Consider the following 12,429-nt stretch of genomic DNA (forward strand, 5'->3'; position numbering starts at 1 on the left):
CCCCCCCAACGGCCGCGCCGGGGCGGACGGCGATGGTTGCTGCGCGGGGGGCTGAGGTGCGCCGCTGCCGCCGCCGCCGCCGCTGCTGCTGCTGCTGTGCGTGAGCCGGGCCCCCTCCCCGCCCTCATGCCCCGCTAGCGGCAGGGAGGCCGCCCGCCCGCCCGCAGCGCCCGCCTCGCAGAGGGCTCGGTGCGGCAGCCGCTCGCTGCAGCTCCCCGCCGCGCCGCCGCCCGCCGTGCCGCCGCGATGGCGGACCCCGCCGAGTGCAGCATCAAGGTGATGTGCCGGTTCCGGCCCCTCAACGAAGCCGAGATCCTCCGCGGGGACAAATTCATCCCCAAGTTCAAAGGCGAGGAGACGGTGGTCATCGGGGTAAGTGCGCCCGCTCGCCCGCCCGCGCTGCGCGGAGCCCTCACGGGGCTCCCGAGCATCCTCCCGGGCCGCCCGCCCGCCCATTGTTGCCGCCGCGGGGCTCCTTCACCTTGAGCCCGGCCGCAGCGGCGGCGGCGGCGAGGAGCCCCCCGGCCTCGGCGAGCCGCGGAGGGGGCGGCGGTGCCGCTGATGTCATCCCCGCCACTGGGCATGCTCGGCGCTCCGCGGCGGGCCGCGCAAGGCGCCGCCTCGGCGCTCGCCTCCGCCCGGCAGCGGCCCCGGCCCCGGCTCCGGCTCCGGCAGGGCCGGCGGGCGAGGCGGGGGGTCGCTGCGGCAGCCGCCGGCCGCCGGGGAAAGTTTCCCCCTCCCCTCCTCGCGGCGGGCACCGCGGAAACCCGCCCGCGAGCCCCTTGCGCGCCCCGAGCCGGGCGCGGACAAAGAGGCGGCAGCTAGCGAAGCCCGGTGTGTCTCGGCGCGGCTTCCCTGCGGCGGGCGATCCTGGTGTGCCGCATGTGCGGTGCGTCACTGCTGGTGCGGGACGCGCCGCGCTGGCCAGGCGCCGAGGGACCTGTGCCCGCGGGTCTCTGGGGGAGGAATGCGAGGGCTGTGAGGCTGAAGACTGGGTATATATCCTTATTTAAAAAAGACCCACGCACGGTGAAGTTTTTTCTTTTCATTAAAAAAAAAATGTTTAAGCATCAGCTCATTACCACGCTTCCAGAGACGACGTATTCTCCAGTAGGGCAAATTTCAGCTTTTCTCGCACCTTATAAGGGCTAGGCTACTCGTAATGTAGTAAAGGCTTTAAAACCAAAAAATCGCGCGAGTCCCTTCGTGGTTGGGGATGTGGCCCCTGTGCTGAGTGGTTAACATGGCGCAGCCCGCTTGTCACGCTCGCTCGCTCGCGCGCTGAAGTGCCCCTGCTGCTCCCGGAGCCGGAGCTCTCCAAAACCGGCTTCTCAGCAGCGCTGGTGTTCAGGAGTCTGCTAGTGGTGGTCTCGGAGGGCGTGGATGTACAATACTGGACACGTTAAGTTCATTTGGACTTCAGCTTACTGCCTAACCTGTAGTGTTCTTGGTGCTTTGTTTTATATGTAGGTCTACTTTGGTTAAACTGATAATATGACCAATACTGTGCTATGGTAAGGAGCCCTTAAAATTAATAATACTAAGAATGTGCTATTACTTACATGTTCAGTTAAGATTCTTACTGAAACTATGAGTTAGCAGAAACTTTAAGCTGCTAAATAATTATGGACTAGTGAGGGAAAAAATTCTGTCAGTTCTGGACATAAATGACTGACTCATTTCTCCTTATTTTTACTTAACTAATTTGGCTATATAGGAAACACTTCTTTTATTTGAAGGTTATAGTCTTAACACACACATCAATCTGTTAGAGATAAGAATCTTATCAATCTCAATTGGCGATACAGGGCTATCATTTTGGTCTGCAGATGTTTGGAATGAAGGAGGAATAACTGTACCACAATCATCTGGATACTTAAAAATCATATGCCAGTAAATCTCTTTTCCTTTAAATAAGTAAACCCTCAGATATATGAAAAGTAGATTAAAATGCATCAGTTGAATATCCTTTTAACAATATAATTTTTCAGAGGAGTAGAGTTTAGAATACTTTTTTTCCCCTTCAGTGGATGTGCAGGTAGCTTAGAATGCATCGTTGTTTGCTAAGTGTCCGTCTGGGATAACGGTAACTGTGAGGCATTGAAAAGGTATTAATATCTTGCAGATAGCAGATGATTCCTTTAGGATAAAGATTAAAAGGGAAAATAACAACAATCTTCAATTTCTACCATGGAAGTTTAAAGAATATTACTGGAGAGGGAGGGAAAAATGCATGTATTCTAAAGAATGTATTTTTATCCTTACATATGTATTTTCAGTTTGGCAGGATAATTTTTCAGGGTTATTATTAGTCATCTTGAAAATCTGGCCTTAAGCTTAGGGTATGCTTTTCCCTTCCATTCATAGGGCGAAGTACAGGTTCTTGCTTAGATGCACATCTTGATCATGTTAATTAGTGAAAAATATCCTCAAATACAGCCTGCTTTTTCTAAGAAAAACCATCCAGCTGGGATTCCATGGGGATATTTGTAGCTACTTGCAGTTTTGTAAATATAAATGAAAATAAAAAATCTTTACATATTCATTGTCATCTTTATTCACAGTACTGGGCTCATGGAGATTTGGTGCAACTTGATCTACAGTGGATGCCACTGCTGTTACTGCTTAGATCCAACAAATAATGTTTAGCTGGGGGAAAGAATCCTGATTCTGATGGAAGATACTATCAGAGTGACCTCCCATCTAGAAAACCAGTGTTTTAGTCTCAAAAAGTTCTTATAAATGTTATGTAAAACAAAAACAAACCAGAAATGAACACCTGTGCTTTATTAAAGCATTTGGAAGAAGTCTGCAATGCAGCTTTATTTCATAAAATATTGGAAAGGAAGATGTTTAAAATTCTGTTTAAATTAACAATTTCTGTTAAAAATGAAAAAAAAAATCACAGGAATTTGTCATCACAAAAGAAAAAAATTAAAACTGAACAGGTTAAAGGAAATGTCTATTTTTTTCTGAGATGTCAGGAAAAGTAAGTCTAAATCTACTTCCCAACAAATGACTGTGGGGAAATGCTTTTTCTGGACATTGTACCATCATCTCCTGTTATACTTTTCTAGGCCTTGAACAGATTTTCCAACAAAAAACCTAAAGGTCAAGACTCAATGATCTTACTGTTTCTTGAAAATAAACAGCAATGAAGGAGCTTAACAACTTAGGCTTGAGTTTCTCCAAGATATCTTTTGTATCATGAATAAAGCTGCATCTCTACAAAGCCCATGGTTGCATGTTTCAGAGTTCTTTGTCAAAGAGTCCTAAGGCAATATCCTAATGCCAGTTAAATGCATTGGGGTTGAAGTTTGACCCACAGTCTTGCGTTCTAGCCTCTTCCATGAATCTCTATGTGGTTAGGGCTTTGCATGTGCAATGCAGTGAAATATGGATAAGCTATGAGTTGAGCAGTAAGATTAAAATGTCTTACCTCACTTTTCCCCTGTGGTTGAGAAGATAAACAGATAAAACCCAGTGCATTTTGATTCCACTTCAAAGTCTTAAATATAAAAGCCTTTTATGATGTATCTCATCTTTAAATGTGGCAATAAAAGGCAAAAATGATAAATACAATGCTTTTTCTTGCGGTGAGCTACGTAAGTCTGCAGTTTCATTTTGTATTTCTGCTTGGTTTTCTGCAGCCTCAAGGTGACTCTCTAATTGATTGTTTTGGCTGACATACCTAGAAATGTATTTTCCTTGCTAGCTTACTTCTTACAGTCTGGTCAGAGAGTGTGGAGCTGTTGGCTCTAATAAGCCAGAAAACTGCCTCGATTGCTTATGGTTTCCCCTTGCAGTACCTCCAAGCCCATTTATTCCTGAGCACCTGCAAAGGATGGAGAGGCTCCCTGCCTTGGGGGATTCTGTGCTTGAGGAGACTTTTTTTTGCTGCTTAAACTTATGGGGGGACAATGCTTCCAGCCTTTCCCAGTATTAAAAAAATAGAGGAATTTAATTCTAAATGAGACGGTTTTTCACCTCCTTTCTCTGGCAGGTCTAGAGTGACCACTTCCAATGTAATTTAGTAAAAGGCTTATCTGAAGACTGATTCTTCAGAGGCAAATGTTTCCTGTTTAGAAGAAGAGCATCTAAAACTAATCTTTCTAGTCAGTGCAGAAACCTAAGGTTAATGTTATCAGGAAGAGGATAAAAGGATTTTTCATTCTGATTGTCATTTGCTTTTTGAACTGAAACGTGAGGGCACGTTTAAAGCCGAGCTTTGCCTGAACTTCTGAACACTGAGCTTGCTGAGCACTGCAGTCCTCTGCTGTGTCCCCGGAGTCAGGCAGGCAGAGCAGATGAGAACGTTTCTAACAACACGCACTCTTGCTGACTGTGTTGGTAGGCTTTAGAATAACTCTGCAAGCTCTCTCAGCAAAGGTACATGTGGGAAAACCGGCAGAGAACTACAGGGTAAATGTGAGGGTCCTTACAGGAACTTGTTTTACTCACATAGTAAAAAACCTCAACTGTTTCATCCCTGAAACGTTATACATAACTAGCTTATTGCGCTTAAAAAAAATGTCCTTTGATACTCTGGTGCTGTGAGGTGGTCGCTGCTGTTTTGCAAGGTCACATTCCATGAAGTAGACTGAAACAAAAATTGAGAGTCTCTTTCTTTGCAGGGGGCGGGGTAGAATCTGAGCAGTGTTGGGTTTCTCTGTTGGTTTGTTTTGTTGGGTAGCCTTTCTGGCAAACAGTATAGGTACTGTTTGGAAGTTGTCTTCTGGAGGAATTCTCATTTATTTCCGTCCCCAAAATATGAATATGTTTTATTTGATCTATCCCTGTAAAGTCAACAGTTTGTACTAAAAGAAGTTGCCGCCTTAATTTGCTCCTGTACAGAGATCTCTGTAGCTTGATAGGCAGTTGTCACTCGTGTTCAGAGATCTTGAACTGTTATAAGAGAGACCTACCAAAAAACTTAAATCATAGGTGAATGACTAATAATAATTTTAAAAGGTATAAAAATTTGCCCTATGCTCTAATAATGGTAAGTTGCATATTTTTTCCATGGGGTATGGTACACTGTGCTTCTAGCAAAAGCTATGCATCTATCTCAAAACACAATACTTATGTATGTTGGGGTTTCTTCATGATGCAGTCTAAAAATACCTTTTTGTATGGCTTGCTGCCTCATACCAGTTTGATGTAGGATGTGAAGTGGAGATATGACTTCTGCTAGCAAAGCTGGCTTTATTTTACAATTGGAAAAAATCTTTTTTTTTTTTTCCTTTCTATAAAGCGTAAGTAGCCTTGATGTAAGAATTCAGTTGATATGTAGCCATGGCATTTTCCTAGTAGAAGACTTAATCTGGGAACTTAAGGCTAGCTTTGTCACCAAGCATTTTTGGTATGGTTTCCAGCTCTGCTTAATTTTTCTATTCCAATGAAGATTAGGTGTGTTTTGTATAACAGCCTTTTTGAAGGACTGTTGTGGGATAGATAAGCATGACCTCTGTACGGAACTGATGACCTCCAAAGACATCAAAATCTGGCAGATACCTGTTTGGGAATCTTATCTTTCCAAAGTGTTAGGAAAATCTTATGACTTGGGAAGATTATCATGCTCTGACAAAAGCTGGAAACCTTTTTTACCTGCTGCGCTTTCCTACTTTGTGGATAAGACAAACCATGATGTGCTGTGCTCCTTCCCTGTGACATTGGACTATGTTGCTTTTGGGCTGGACTATTTCCAGAGAAGCAGCAGCTCATGACTGACAGATCTGGCACTTGCTTTTTCTGGTGATTCCTTTCGGTAGTTTAAGCCACTAGGTAGCTCAGGAAGAACAGGAAACCTAGCTTATAGTGCATTGCTGTTTATTTGGGTAACAAATGCAACAAATACAGGATCGTTCCAGAGTTAGGATGGCTTTTCTATACCTTGCGGAACCAACTGTGTGGTAGCCATCCAGGGAATTGCTCATGTGCTTGGTTTCTGAAATAATAATTGTTTTTCCTAAGGCATACTGCTGTGCTTCATACTTATTTTCAGGAGCTTGTGTAGAATATTGAAATCTTGGGAGAGACAGGATGACTGATAGAGTAGTTCTTTCATTCTGTTCTTATAGCGCGTTGGCTAAAGAGCAAAGCAGTTTGGGATCTAATTATCAAGAAATACAATATACTTCCATAAAACGTTAAAGCAAATGTAATGTACAATATTAATTACTTTTCTGTAATACAAGTCAGTGGAGAAAATCTGTCTTGATATGGACTTGCAAAAAGGTCTTCAAGTTTTTCCAAAATCTAAGCATATCTGCTTTTCCATTATCAGACTTCATATCTATCCAGTCCCGTAATCTAGGCTGGGTCTGTGTGTGATGGGGAAACAACTTTCTTGAGAAATTTAACACCTCTGCAGTGATGCTGAGTTTGCATGGGGATTTGGTGCACGCAGCGCTTTAAAACATTGTGTATCTGTTTCTGTGCGGAGGATGACTGATCTATACCAGAAGTATCTTCATCTTGCGTACCTATAGTTTTCCCAAGTTATACAACAGGTATTTTGGGAAGAGCTGCAGCTGATTCTACTTGTGGTAGTCTGCTGGTGTTGAACCAGTCTTCTAATTTTCAGTTAAGGTTCAAAACAAAATAATTATCTTGAAAAACATTGCATGGCACATTCTTGCTATATTTTGGCATGGAGAGTTACTTTGGAATGGGTAGTGTGTTTTGGGGAGTGTCTGTCTGTTTTTGTGAAGGTTCCTCTGCTGTTTCCCTTTTGGAAAGGATATTCTTTCAAGCCTGTCTTGAAGTGCTGAATTTGAGGGGAAAATAAATAAATGTATACTTTTTTGATGAAGCTGTACTTGTATGTGTTTTTCTGAAAATGAAGTGAGCTGTAATTGCGTATGGAAGAATATGGCGTGAAAGTGGCATCTATTTATTGTTGGTGGTCCTAGAAAGATGATTATTCAGCATATAAAGTTCATTATTTTCACCAAAGCAATATCCCTTTTGTGTTTCCTCAGGGCATTGAAGGCTTTTTGAATCTTTTCCCAGTCTCATTTAGGTGTTGTTCTTCAGAAGTATCTTCATTCTGCATACCTATAGTTATGTCTAAAACATGGATTTGTAGTTAAATCTTTGAAACTTAATGTAGATGATCTATTTCAACAGGATAGGCTTCAAGACAGTTGGGAAATTAATCTCAACTAACTGTCTCAATGGTGTCCTTATTTTGCTAGTTCCTACAAAATTCCTTTCTTTTAGACCAGAAGAATGCCACCTGGGTATATTCGGCCTCTTTACTCGCTTGCCTCTTTCTCGTTTGTTGCAGTCTGTTTCTTATTCTGTGAAGCTGTTAGTCATTGATGTTTGGATTCATTTCTGGAAATGCCAGTTCAGTCTGGTACAATCAGATTTATAAGTATTTGGGGAAGTCTGGGAATGCTTCCCCCCCCCCCCCCCGGTGTAGTCATACAGCTTCCTGCCCTAAACAAAGGCTTAATTTGCAGAAAAGAAGCTGTTGGGGAATGATATGTACTCACCTCCCCACAACTTACTTGTGTTTCCAACTGTGTGCCAGAAGAATAAAAGCCATTACAAAAGATAACTGGCATTTCATCCTCCTTTAATAGTATAACTTTCTCTGTAGCAGTTTAGGTAGGGGTTTTCCCCTCCATTGAGGACAGTATTAAATGGAAGTTAAATATCTTATGTCATCTGTATTTGTCAGTTCTCTTGTTTGAAAACTTGAGTGTGCATAAACTGAGCGCTCTGGTTTCATTGGTAATAGGGAAAAGATGGAGAAAAGGTGAATTTTAGATGTATGTTGAAGAGGAAATAGAAGTAATAACACAGAAGAAACAAATGAGTTGAGCTCTCTGTTCCCTGCTTTGGAAAGAAGTATATATAATCCAAATGTCATCCGTTAGCTCTCTGTGGCTTGGAACGTTTTGGTTGCTGATGCTTTTTTTTATCTTGTTAAATTCTGGCTGCTTTAGTTGAATACAAAAGTGTATTTGGAATTTAACATGAATGTTTTCATCAAAAGTTCTTTCTACATAAGAGAACATTTATTTATTTAAACAGAGAAAAAGTCTTGTGCATAGGATACTTTGTGTCCATTTTCACTAGATCTTTCTGAGCTTGAAATGGTGTATCTTAATGTAGCCAAGCACAACCAAATGCAATTATCTACCAAATACTTTCAGACCCTTTGCTTTCCCTCTTTCATTTACTTCTATGTTGCTGCAGCCTTTTAAAACTCAGATGTCATGCCAAAGTAGCACTCATTCTTAAAGCGTGTATACCAAGTCACTCAGATTGAAAAATGAGTGTGGAAATGAGTCTTGGTTCAGGGTCTGCTCTGAATTCTCTTTTGTTGGGAACCGGGATGCTGCAGGGTGAAGCAGGAGACTTCCGAGTGCGTTCTTTGGCAGCGGGCAGAAAACTGAAAGGACACGGGGTGCAAGGCATTTGAGACGATAGCCTGGATGTGCAGTATGGGGTAAACTATGCTTCAGCTGACACTGCGTGTATAGGAGCAGAAAAGTGATTTAGGGCTGCTCAGTAATTGTTTGACACTTATGACTTGACTGCAGTGTTGCCAGTGTGTGTGGGTTTAGCTTTGTTTTGTTTTTCCTCCCCCAGTTCCACTGGAAAGTACAAATTGGATAATGGTACTTTTCCATGGAAAGGCTTTGTGAACTGGGAAAATGCCTTCATTCAAACTAATTGGTTTGGGAGTATGGGAGTGTGAAAATGCTGCATATTTAAACAAACAAACAAAACACTTATCTCAAAATACCCAAAATGGGTTCCTTTGGTGTTCTAAAGATGTAGAATCAGAGGCATTATGGCATTATTCTGATGGATTCCTACTTTTATTCATCTACTGGAGAGAGCCAGATCACTTCTAAATATTTATGGCTTCTTCCACCCTTCTCAAAAGGCTTCCTGTAATGAAAACAAGTTGGCTTTATCTAAAATAATGCAGCATTTAATAGAGGCAGCTTTGGATCTTGACTTTCTCTGGGATGTTCTGGAAATGCACGTGACTGTTACCAGATTCCCCTTATAATGTCGATAATTGGTCCCATGACAACCTCCGAAAATGCATAGACCCTAATTGAAAACAAGAATGTTGGAATTTTTCCCCCTTGAGAAATAAGTATTCAGAGATAGGACCTTAAATATTTAATAGTAATCCTCTTAGATGTCTTTGCAGAAAGTGACTTGTTTTTTCAGTGCTTCACTCTCTGCTGAATGAAATCTTACTCCACTACCTAATTATAAAGATGGATAGAAGATGCTGTTGGCTCATGTAAGAGACCATCTCTGGGTCAGAGAGCAGTAAGATTCTGGGAAAAACAGGGTTTTTTTGAAGCTGTTCTTAAACATTTCTGCTGCATGAGAAAGATGTGATACTGAAAAACACATTTTCTTATTGTAAGCCTTTGGGCCATTTGATAAGTAACTTGGGCTGTATTCCTGAACAGAATATTCCTGCTTTTATCTTAGATATTTATAGTTTCTCACAATGGTTGCTGTGACACAGTCTCTTCTATTTAATTGACCTTGCAGCAGCCAATGAGGTGAGGAAGACCCGTTATCCTCATTTTAGGGGCTGCGAGTTGACTTTTAAAGTCACACTGGGAATCTGTGGAGAAGTTGTATCTATCTCTTGTACACAAGTAACACTCTAGCCGCTAAATTATTCCTTCACTTAGTGAAGAATGTGCAAGAGACCATTATCTGAAATGAGATAACTGGGTTAGGGAATATTTTTAGCAAAGCTGTTAACAGAACTCTGACTTTTCTGCATTTGTAATCTCTTTTCTTGACTATATAGTTCTTGTGCATTGCTTGAATCTCTGTATTTAGGCCAGTGGTGAGATGTGGATAATAATGCTCATGCAACTTCATAAAGAGCTTCGAGATTTTATATTGTTCACTTGTATTTGTTTAGAGCAAATCATTACTACTAGTGAAAGTTGTGGGGTTTTTTTGAATAAAGTGCTCTGTAATACAGGTAGTTGAGCACCTGTACCTGCAGGCCCTAGAGCCTATTGAGGGAAGTGCAGAATACAGCTGGAAAATCTGTATATTGGACTAGCTCATAACACATGGTGATGTTCCAACCAAAGGTGCTTGGGCTAATTCAGCTGGAACAGGCACAGAAAATGTTGCCGTGTTTGCTGTGTACCTGATAGGATTTGCTGATGGCTTGATCAATGCCGTGTGCCCTTCTTAAATACAGTGACTTCTATAACACTCTGAAGCCACGTTACTTCCCAATTTTACTGCTGATGCTTTTAGTAGCTGACCTGTTTCACTTACACTGCAAACACAGTTGTCTGCACCCATATCATCTCTTTGCTCTCTGACGACAGCAGTCGATTCCTCTTTAACACCCCCACGCTGACTTTGCCACCATGCCAATCATGCAAGGTGCCACTACTAAAGACTGACCTGTTGGTCTCAAAATACTATCACCCTCTGCTCTCCACCCATTTTCTATCAATTTTATTAATTTGTTTTTCTTCTTAGATTACTTCATATCTATGTGCATTTTAATTTCTTACCACTTTCTGGGTCAACTATAAATACCCAGTGGAAAATTCTGCTGTCATTTGATAAACACATTTGCTTGATTATTTTTCACTTGATGGTATCTTTTAAAATTTAACTCCAAAAAGAAAGCAGTTAAATCATACAAATAAAAATCTTAAAATAAAATTAATCTTGCTATCCTGAAAGACATGTTTCTTTATATTAGACAAAAATGTTTGCTTATATTGGTAATACAGGGTTTATTCTACCCATTGCTTACTTTATGTGCAGCCCGGATTTTGTAGGTATTATAGAATAGCCTTAGCCATAAACTTCAAACGAAACTGTTGCCAGCACAGTCATTTCACTGTTGAGGAGTTCTGAGCACTATGCAGGAATCGCATCCCTTCTTTCCGTGATGGAGACACATAGGACTCCTCTACTAAGAGCTGAAGAAAAATGAAGTACAGAAGGTGATTTTATACAGAGCAGTTTTTAAGGCAATGTCGGAAGGAGGAATAAGAACGAGAACTAGAAAGCGCCGGTGTGCAGTTCGCCGCTCTTAGCCTTGGACTGGAGTGCTGCCCGTGCCGCCTCCGAGCAGCGGGTGGTCCTGGGGGTGGTCCTGGCACAGCCCGTGGCAGGTGCGCGGCTGCTTCTCCAGGGCACCCGGAACGCCGGCTGCGAACGTCCAAGACTCCCGCGAAACTGCTTCCCTTAGCAGTGACTCCTCTTGGCATTTTTCAGTCTCCATCCTATAATCTAAATTTTTTAAAGGCTGCTTATTTGAAATGGTTACGAATATATGTAGGTGCAGCAAATTTGGAGCTGGCTACCTCGTTTACTGCAGGGAAAAGTGCTGTGCTCAGTAGACCTCCAAGCAGTTAATCATCATGACGGAAAGGTACAAGCTGCCTGCCGGGGAAGCCTGCTCCCTGTGCCGTGTGCGGTGGGCTGGCTTTTCGTTATCCTTGTTTTGTTTTGGTTTTTTTTGTTTGTTTGGAAGGCTGGCGATGTCCGGAGCTAATGGAAAGGCTTATTGATGTGGTTGTTTTCTAGCAGCAGACTGAACTATTACCCTCATTCTTTATTCCCTTTCATCAGAATTGATGAATAGCATATCATTTAAGATAGGCTTTTTTAATTTTAAGTGAGCTCTCACTTTGTTAGTTTTATGATGTGTACATGTACTATTTCAGTGAAGGCAGTACTATACAAATGCAGAATTTTAACTGAGATGAGTTCATTTTTCCAGCTTGATGCAGTGCTTAATCTGTTACCTTTAGTAAAACTTTGCATTTGGCTTGTTTCATATTCAAATGTTGTACTGGAACTTATCAAATCTGGACACTTGTAAGTGTCTTTAGGGAAATCATATAAGAGGTAATTTCTTTGGTCACCGGTCTATACAAAGGAAATTCTTCTCCCTTTTCTCTTAACTATTACTGGGTTTGGTGGCTTAAATTTTAGGGTTTTCTGTACAGGGATTTTTGCTTAACTAGATGATCTTGTAGTACCTTTAGTATTATGGTAGCTACCAAACCCCACTTCAGTTTCATTGTGAGAAAGTCATTTGGAATACCATTTTTAAAAAGCTAAAAACCTGAAAGACGAAACAGCTAATTGTGTGTCTACATAGTCTTGCTAGTGCGCCTTGAAATTCAGAGTAATTATGTTGACTTGGAGAGAGGTGGCTTCTGTCTCTAGGATTGATTTGGAGTCCTCTGTTGATCTGTCCTTGTTTTCTGAAGAGCTCTCAGTAACTGTATAACGTATGCCCCTTGCGTGCCGTGGCCCAGCCTCGCTAGTGCAGGAGCGCGTGTGCTGCGGCTGCGCAGGGGAGGCAGCCCCTCTGCTCCTCGCGCTGCCGGGCAGCCACAGCAGTTCCTGCTCGCGGCCGCGTAGAAGGAGCAGCGGCAG

At 42.4% G+C, this 12,429-nt stretch overlaps 1 protein-coding gene across 1 annotated transcript in view; it reads left to right on the forward strand.

Moving 5' to 3' along the window:
• The first annotated feature begins 244 nt into the window (after window positions 1–244).
• KIF5C (kinesin family member 5C) overlaps window positions 245–12,429 on the forward strand; it is an 89,854-nt gene continuing 77,669 nt past the window's right edge. The window contains exon 1 of the mRNA XM_026089022.1: window positions 245–372. Within this exon, the coding sequence (XP_025944807.1) occupies window positions 247–372 (126 nt within the window). The 5' untranslated portion in view covers window positions 245–246. The remainder of the gene's footprint in view (window positions 373–12,429) is intronic.

This window comes from Apteryx rowi, unplaced genomic scaffold (assembly GCF_003343035.1).
Source record: "Apteryx rowi isolate R43461 unplaced genomic scaffold, aptRow1 scaffold_8, whole genome shotgun sequence".
NCBI lineage: Eukaryota > Metazoa > Chordata > Aves > Apterygiformes > Apterygidae > Apteryx > Apteryx rowi.